This window comes from Diabrotica undecimpunctata, chromosome 4 (assembly GCF_040954645.1).
Source record: "Diabrotica undecimpunctata isolate CICGRU chromosome 4, icDiaUnde3, whole genome shotgun sequence".
Taxonomy (NCBI): domain Eukaryota; kingdom Metazoa; phylum Arthropoda; class Insecta; order Coleoptera; family Chrysomelidae; genus Diabrotica; species Diabrotica undecimpunctata.
This window is the reverse complement of record NC_092806.1, coordinates 65,217,918-65,227,790: the sequence shown is the minus strand read 5'-3', so window position 1 is coordinate 65,227,790 and position 9,873 is coordinate 65,217,918. Positions and strand designations below refer to the sequence as shown.

At 33.6% G+C, this 9,873-nt stretch overlaps 1 protein-coding gene across 1 annotated transcript; it reads left to right on the top strand.

The window, feature by feature from the left end:
• The first annotated feature begins 4,780 nt into the window (after positions 1-4,780).
• LOC140438693 (uncharacterized) lies at positions 4,781-6,124 on the top strand. The gene has a single exon (XM_072528337.1). The coding sequence runs from the start codon at positions 4,781-4,783 to the stop codon at positions 6,122-6,124; it is 1,344 nt and encodes a 447-aa protein (XP_072384438.1).
• The last annotated feature ends 3,749 nt before the right edge of the window (positions 6,125-9,873 follow it).

Sequence of the window (9,873 nt, the reverse complement as noted above, 5' to 3'; positions counted from 1 at the left end):
AGAACATATTGATAATGGGTTGATAGTCAAAAAGTGACTGCAATAAGTTTTAATTCAATTAATGGTAATTAATTTTTAAACCAAAATTTTAGTTCGTTCATTTATTTTGCAAATAAGACACGCTGCTCATAACATATATGTGCATGTTTTTTTGTATCAAATTAAAAGGTAATTTGTGTTTAATATGAGTATAAGGTTGTCTGAGATGAAATGGCTGCAAATTAGGGTTGTCAGGTATTAAAAACACAAGATATAAAAGATAAAGTGAAATAGAATTGTCCCCGTGTCCCGGTGTTTTTTCGATTTTTAGTTTTTAAATATGAAGGACTTCAGAACTCACTCATTCCACTATTAAGTAAATTAACTACAATTCGCCTGAGCATTTCAAATTAGTTATAATTGGAAAAGAAAATTATTTAACTGTAAAAGTTAATAAATAAACAAATATATAGGTACATGTATATAAAAAAACAACAATAATCTTTATCATATAATGTAAGAAACTTTTACTCATATTATCAACATCTTCTCCTCAATAACTATTCCCACTATCGACAAGCAAAAAAGTAACTTTCCATAAACACTATCTTGGCCTAATTAATCGTATAGTATGCTTACCAATGACCACATTCCTTGTAGTGTTATCGGGGACCTGGAGATGAGCAGAATATTATTCTCGAAACCAGTCGTCCAAGGTACTATTAAACTGATTGTGAGTATTTACTTTTCTTTCTATTTGGAAATGGACTCATATGTGCAAAAAAATAATTATTTATAACCAAATATATTCGTGTATAGGGTATTGCGTTCAAAAATATAATTTTTAATAAATGTCTAGTTAATCTCACAAAAAGAAAATTATGTACAGATGAATAAATTAATTTGGGATTGCTATTCAACTGCCGCAGTATTTCTGACACGGACAAAATTTATTTTGATTCATGTATTATATTCAATTAAATTTTTTTTATATCCTATTAACCTTCTATAGAGATGAAGATTTTAAACATTTTATTTCTTAGTCACCTATCATATTTCAATTAATATGGTATTTTAAATAATGTATAATTTCAATTAATTTCACCAATCGTTTTTTTTTGATTTTGGCGGTTTTTTTGTACTACCTGTATGCGGCTTCATCGTAATATTTTGCTACACCTGTAACTAGCTTCTTGAGATGCAGAGAGAGATAGTTGATGACAATAACTCAAATACTCAACGCCAACTTGACTCTGGGCGTAATAGTCTAGAAGCCAAGGGTACTTGAGTATACACCTTTATGTCCACTCGGTAACTAGACGTTTTTTTTATGTTTTTTAGTGCGTAGATTCGATTTTTTTTTTTTTTTTCGAGGGTACCAGGTTAAAAACCTGTCAGATAATTTGTTATTCACAATTTAATTGTGTAAATAATTTTATGTTAGACTATTGGAAATATTAATTTTACCAAAATGAAAACTGTTCCTTTTCAAAAAAAAAACAAAATGGCGTTTGGTAAACTTTTAAAGTCTAAAATACGAGTGTTAGAATCGGAGTTATAACAAATTTCGTGAAAAACAATTGCAAAATCGGACATTCAATTATTCCAAGAATAACTTAGCTTTGATACGTGCGATTTGTTTATAAGAGATTTAAACAAAATTAAGCTATGAACTTTGAAAATCTGGCTCATGTAGATTATAGGACAACTCAAAACGAACATTTTAAGCTTAAGTAAATGTTTCTATGTTAATTTTTGAACAAGATGTGGAACTTTTAATAACGCGCTCTGTGGCGCACAATCAACTCGCAGCGAATATATGGGCACGTAAACCGCACGCGTAAATCAATTTTCAATATCTCGGCAAAAATAACATAGAAACATTTAGCAAAGCTTAAAATGTATGTGTTGAATTGTTTTTTAACCTCCATTAACCAAACTGCCAACATTTACGGCTCAATATTATTTAAAACTCTTATAAACAAATTAATTCACAACTTTTTAACGAAAATTTTAACTATAAACTGGTATAACTTTTTTATTTATAATGATTTAATATTGGACTTATATTGGATTTATATCTGGAATAATATCTTAGTCAAAAATTATCACAGAAACATTTACCAAAGCTTAAAATTTTGTTGGTCCAACTTACCAAATACCCATAACTTCTATTAACCAAAGTTTCAAGGTTTACAGCTTAATTTTGTTTAAATTTCTTATAAACAATTTTTTATGTTGAATTGTTATAACTTTTTTATTAATAATGATAAAGTGTTTTTAAGCGGAAATACTTATTTACCTTTAAATTGAAGGGGGTTTGGAAGTTATTCGCAGGTACGGAAGCTGAGTTATATTTGGAAAGACTCCAATGGATGCCTATTTTGCGATTATTGTTTTTCAAGAAATTTGTTATAACTTCGGTTCTAATCATCTGATCAAAGTTTACCTAACGTTATTTTATTCGTTTTTCAAAAGGAACAATTTTGATTTTGGTAAAATTAAATATATCCAATAGTTAAGGAGATACAATCACTTAAACAATTAAATTGTTACTAACAAATTATCTAATAGGTTTTCAGCCTGGTAACCTCGAAAAATCGAATCTAGGCACCAAAAAACATAAAAAAACGTCAAGTTACCGAGGGGACATAAAAGTACATAACAAGCCCCCCTAGCTCCTAGAGTATAAAGCAACATCCAGTTACCTAAACCAGCAAAGGGAAGGATTCACACACTATTGGTTTTCGCGACTGAATACGTTAAATACTGAGTTACCTGCTCCTGGAGAAGCTGTTTACAAGAATAACGAAACGTTCAAATGGACCGATATAGGAGTAATCCAAAAATAGAAAGTCCAAAACCGGAAGACCATTAGCTATTTATGACTTTGGCCATGAAAGCCTTCAATTTAATTCAATTAGTTTTAACTTCAATGGATTGGTATATTATTTGGAATATACATATTTGCGTCATATCATTCAGATATCAAAATCTACTCGTTCTTGACCAGTCAATATGATTATAATTTTATATAAATTAATTCTAAGTATAATATTTGTTTTGGAATTAAGGATATACCAAAGATTTAGTGTTACTTAATTAAATTAATGTCCGCAACATATCAAGAAAAAAATTTGAAGAATAATAGCTTTTATCTTAGATGCAGAATAGTAATTAAACAAACTACTTTAACACAATTTGGGACTTAAATTTTATATAGTTTCCAAAACAAGTATTAAACAATCAAAATTGGTTATAAAACTAAGCATAGTAATAAACAATGACTGGTATATATCAAATATTGTATTTATACTCATACACAACTGTTAAGGGATCAACTCAAGAGCTATTGGCCAATATCAAAGTAAAAATTTTATTTTATATATATAATGCAAACTGTAAACAACAGTCATATTAATGTAAAATGTATAAATATTATAATGTTGCTTTGTTAAATAAATTTTGTGCCACAATAATATCTGGTTTTGATTTACAATTACGCCACTTTAACGGTCAAAAAAGTTAAAGTTACAATTAGTCAGATGTAGCTAACTTTTATTAATATAGTATATTAAAGTATAAGCGGATATTGAGGTTTTAGCAAAAAATAGAAATAAGAATCAGTATCACAGACCACTAATAACTGATTTGTGATCAGTATACTTTTCGTTATTATGGAAATGAGAAAAACAAAAATTAATTTGCAATCTGTCATATCAGATTAATTGTTATTACTGGTTGTATATTGCTTAAAAGAAGAATGAGAAGAATGTTTCAAACATTATTGGGAGTGTCAATAATGGAAGTACAACCCCATGGCTTCCGAGAATGTCGGTAGCATTAATTTGAACAGCATTTCCTTTGATTTAAAAAACGGAAGTATAAATATTTCAAACAGTACCAACTGTACTTTTCACATTCATTTAAATGATTGAGATTTCCAAATATTTCAATAAAGCTTTTGAAATATTTGTTAGTAATATTTTATTCATATTTTATTTATTGGGCGTTACAAGTTATGTACTCCTGTCAAGTCAGATCAATATTTAAAACTGTTGATGTTGCGATAGTAACTTTAAAACACGTGCGTTTTTGAAAGTTGAATTTAAACACTCTACGGCGTACTTTAAATAAGCAAAATGGGGTACCCATAAAAAAAATTAATTCAAAGAGCTAAAGGGGATACTCAGTAAATCCAAAAATGACGGCATTCAAATACTGTCTGCAAAAAATTAAAAAAAAGAAATTTATGTAAAGGAGCACTATGGAAAGCAATGAAAAAATTATATAAGGTAACGCGGACCAACATTGACACTGGTACAACATTGACATTTGTTTGAATTTAGTTTTCTGTTCGTCTGCTAATAAAGATAACGCCAATGTAAAGGTATCTATAAATACTCCTACTCTAGCGCCATCTAACAGCGAAGTGCCGAGACTCCGGCAACACTCTTGGCTTTTTAAAATGTCTGCCCATGAGTCAACGGATGGTGGTACGTGAATTTTGTGCTAAAGGACCTTTCAACAAACGGCCGTTTCAAAAACGTAATTTAGCTGAACAAGGTAAGTGGATGGTATTTAATCAATTACCATTTATAGTTTTTAATATTAGAACACACTGTTGTTGTAAACAGCTTTTTTCTGCACTTTCCGTTTATATGTTAAAATTGGCAGTGTCAAAGTTAGCCTTGATGTGAACATTGGCAGTGTCAATGTTGCCAGCTCGTTTAAGAATGACAGTGTCAATCTTACTCCTGGACCAAAAGTGTCACTTACAGAATGATCTTTGTGGTTTCAGATGCCCCGTTCCAAGAAACCCAGGCGCACTGATGCTCGAAGTTATAAGAAATATGATAGTGAAGAAATGAAGAAAGCAGTTGAAGAAGTGAAAAATGGCGAAAGTTGTAAAAGATCGGCAGAACGTCATGGTATTAATAGAACAACGTTATTAAATCATGTGAAGGGGATAAAATGCAAGAATGTTGGTAGACCAACAGTTCTTATACATCAAGAGGAAGAGCTTTTGGTTCATTCATTGGTAAAACTGGGAGAGTGGAGTTATGGTTTCGACCGATTTCAACTACAACGTTGCGTACAAGATTACGTTAGGCGAATGGATCGGCCCAATCCATTTGCCAATGGTATGCCAGGTGCAGACTGGTGCCTGATGTTTGAAAGAAGATGGTCTCATGAAATCAGTAGAAGGGTAGCGCAAAACCTGCCGAAAAACAGGGCAATAGCAGGATCACAGGAAGTGATGGAGGACTTTTATCAAAAACTAGAGTTGGTCGTTAACCGATGTGGCTTACAGACCAAACCACAAAATATATTTAACTGCGATCAGACCGGATTTCAAACCGATGCTGGTGTCCAAAAGGTGCTTTGTAGAAGAGGAAGTCGTAATCCAAATAAATTAGTTGCCAGTTCTACAAAAGCTACGTACACAGTTCTAATGTGCTGCAATGCCATTGGTGATTTTTTGCCGATGTTCATTAATTACAAAGGGTTGCACCTGTACCCTACTTGGTGTGTTAATGGTCCCGCCAATGCTCGTTACAACTGTTCCCCATCTGGCTGGATGGAATCAGCTCAATTTTTTGATTGGTTCATAAGCTGTTTTGTACCGGAAACTTCAAAATACGAAGGAACGAAATTAGTAATTCTCGATGGTCATAACTCGCACATATCTTTAGAACTTGTAGAAGCAGCTGTTGAGAATAACGTAGAAATATTCTGCTTGCCAGCTCACACGTCACACCTTGTGCAGACTTTGGATGTTGGTGTGTACAAAGCAGTTAAACAGTCCTGGAAGGGAGTTCTACGAGAATACTATCAAGAGACTGGTTACAAGAATGTTGACAAATTGGTTTTTCCTTCGCTTATGAAAAAGCTAGAAAATTCTGGATGTCTGTCAAGAGCTAATGCGATCGGTGGGTTTAGTGGGTCTGGGATTTATCCGCTTTGCAAAGACAATATGATGAAGAAAATTGTTACGGCAGAGGTGGTTGAAGCAGGCGCTAATTCTCGCCCAGTAGCGTTAGAAAACCTTTCAGTCGATGATAATCACGATACTCCGTCAACATCTTCCGACCTGACTAGCACACCGTCATGTGAGAGTGTAAAAGGAAAGGACTTGAACTAGCCATTATGTCGGTATTGAAAAAGGACAATGACCAGAAAATGACTTTTAATAAACGCAGTCGAGTAACACGAAAGTTTGCTGAAAGCTTGACAGATTTAGAAGTGAGAGAAAGACTAGCAAAAACGAAACATGAAAAACAAAGCAAAAAGAAAGCGAGTACAAAGAAAACAAGAACACAAACAAAAAGAACGAAGAGAGATGTTTCTAGTTCGTCAGAGAGTGCTATTAGCGTTCGTTTAGAAAGCGATGATGATGTTGTGGTTGGTGAGGACGAAGAAGAAGCAGATATGGAAGAATAAGCAGATTTGGAAAGGGGGCCAGATTTGGAAGCAGAAGCAGATTTACTCGAATGTGATTCTTCTACAGAAATAGAAGCTGTTTCAGACAATAATACTGGAAGTACAGTTCCCAGTACAAATATGGATCAGCCATTGATTTTGGCCGGAGCTTGGATTCTTGTCAAATATTATAACAAAAAGGACATTATCTGTTACGTTGGTAAAGTTTTAAATGTAGAGGAAAATACATTTGAGGTGGAATTCCTAAGAAAGAAACAAATTATATTTTGTGTACCCCGACGTTCAAGACAAGGCTGGTGTAAAACTAAGCGACATTTAGCAAGTTCTGGAAAGCCCTGTAATCCAAAGAGGAAAGCATTATTTCAAAATAGATTTTAAGCCTGGAATCATTATTTATTAGCAAGTAAGTTATCTACCTGTTTCAGTTTTCAGTTTTGCCAGCTTGTTTAAGAATAACATTGCTAATCTTATCTTTTGTTATTTCAGATGCCCTTCGCAAAGAAGCCCAGCCGCCCTGATGCACGATCTTGAGCAATGGCTAAGTCAACTTATAAGAAGTTTCGTTTGTGTATTTGTTTCTGAATACAATGTAGTTTTAATTTAAGTTTTCTCAGTGCAATAACAATTATTTAAGTCAACAAATAAAAGATTATTTTCTGTTTTTTGTAAACGTTTATATTCTAACTGTTTTCGTGCATTAAAATATTCTTAGGGGGTTGGCAATTTTTTTTTTTTTTAATAAACTACAGTCACCTTCAATGTCAATTTTACCCTGCGCGCGGGCAACATTGCTCCAGAAATGGATTTTAAAGTGGGTGTCAATGTTGTACCGAATACGGTGTAACATTGACACCTGTAACACCCTGCAAACTTATTTTTTGTACAAAAATGTGTGAAGATTTTTAGTCAATACTAACAGCAAGTAGTGTCGCAGATGTAGCAGTCCTCAGCGATCTTGTGGCTATCATTTTTCAACAAGTCATTGACTGTGTAAAACAAAAATTATGAAAATGTGTTAATGTTTGCCCCCTTTACCTTAGTCTTTAAACAATAAATCCGCCAATTAGTACTGAAGAGGGTTAGTGGTTACAAAATAATAAAATAAAAGCTCCATCATTTGCGAAGTATTTAGAAAATGATTTCAATTAAATCCATCGGATCGCAATAACCACGATAGTGTTTTAAAAGGTTATCTCCAGTCTATGTATTAACTATAACCTCCTTTAAAAATAATGATAAGATTTACTATTTTTACTGAGAATTAACCACAATTTAATTTTTAAATATGTTTATTTTGAAGTTTCGATTTCCACTTTGCAAATCATCCTCAAAAAACAAATTAAACACATTTTGTTACTTGGTAATACAAACAATTCTTTTAATAATTTAATTTTATCCGACTTATTCAATTCAGTTGAAATTCGACGGCAACACAAAAATAGAAATATTATCGAATACCGTGAAATCAATAAACGCATAAAAAGAAAAATTAAGCAAGTCAAAGAATCCTGGCTTGAGAATTTATGTAAAGAAATAGAAGACCTCCAAAAAAAGCATGACAGTTTCAAGCTCCACAAGAAACTTAAATATACTGCCGGAATTAGAAAACAGAAAAATGCTCACATACTTAAAAGCGCGGACGGAAAAATTTGTGATCACGAACAACAGTGCAAAGAATGGGAAAGATACATCACTGACCTTTTTGACGATGCCTCTAGAAAAAATGCTCCAAATACTGCCTGTGACAACCAGTTAGACAGAGGTCCCAGTATACTGAATTCGGAAGTCAAAAAGGCAATACAGCAAGCCAAAAACAATAAAGCAGCCTGGACCAGATCAAATCCCTGCTGAGCTACTTAAACTTTTGGATGAGGAAAGCATTGCCTGCTTAACCACTTTCTTCAACAAAATTTACAACGAAGGAAAAATACCAGATGATTGGTTAGAGTCACTGTTTATAAAATTACCAAAGAAAAGCAGGCCCACCAAATGCAGCGATTTTAGACTAATCAGTTTGATGAGTCACACACTGAAGATACTCTTACGAATTATACAAAACCGAGTATTCCTTCTATGCGAAAGTAGGATGGGTAATAAGCAATTTGGATTTAGAAACGGTCTAGGAACTAGAGAGGCACTATTCTGTATGCGCGTTCTATTACAAAAAAGTTGTGAACTCCGACTTCGAGAAGGCGTTCGACAGAGTACAACACGATACACTTTTCGATTGCCTACGGGCAGCAGGACTTGACCACTATGATATAAGACTGCTGAAATACTTATATTACAATCAAGTAGCCTCTATCCAAATTGAAGACAGTCCGACTGAAAAAATATCCATCAAACGTGGAGTACGGCAGGGTTGTGTTTTGTCACCCACTCTTTTTAATCTGTACTCTGAAGAAATCTTTAGGGAGGCTTTGGATGACAGACAAGAGGGAGTAAGACTAGGTGGAGAAGTAATCAACAATAGTAGATACGCTGACGATACAGCCATTCTTGCAGAAAATTTACAAGATCTCCAAACATTACTAAATCTAGTCAGTGAAGCAAGTTATCAAAGAGGCCTAAAAATCAACATTTCAAAGACAAAGTGGACGGCAGTTGGAAAGATCAATATAGATCAAGGTCTGATTTCTCTTAATGGAGAGGAGATCGAAAGGGTAAATCATTTCAAATACCTTGGCAGCTGGTTAAATGTAAATTGTGACTCTGATGAAGAGATAATAACCAGGATCGAAATATCACGTAAGGCTTTTATGACCTGGAAACCAGTCTTATGCAACAGAAACCTGTCGATGAATATTCGTAAGAAGGTCCTGAAATGTTATGTGTGGTCCATCCTATTGTATGGTTGTGAGACATGGACGTTAAAAACCACAATGCTAAACAAGTTAGAAGCATTCGAATTGTGGTACTATAGACGAATCCTAAAGATATCGTGGGTTTCGCACACTTCCAATGAAGATGTTCTTCAAATGATCAATTCAGAACGTCTGCTCATAAACACCATAAAGAGGAGAAAAACAGAATACTTCGGCCATATAATTAGAGGACCTAAATACCATCTACTTCGCCTTATAATACAAGGAAAAGTGGAAGGAAAGAGATGGATTGGTCGAAAGAAACTTTCATGGCTGCGTAATATTAGACAATGGTGTGGTTCCACAGTAGAAGAATTATTTCGCGCAGTAGCCGACAGAGAAAGGTTTCAGGAAATTGTAAACATGATGACGGCCAACGTCTGAATACGGCCACGGCACCCAAAGAAGAAGAAGATTCAATTCAGACATATTTTTTTAATGAATATTTACATTTGTAATATTACATTGTATAATTAGTAAATGTGATGACACTATTGACTTGATTTGGGTACCGTCCAGTGACAGTTCTTCATTTTCATCTATGTAACCAGGTCTTCTGGCCAAGTCCTCTACAGTCTTTGTTCCT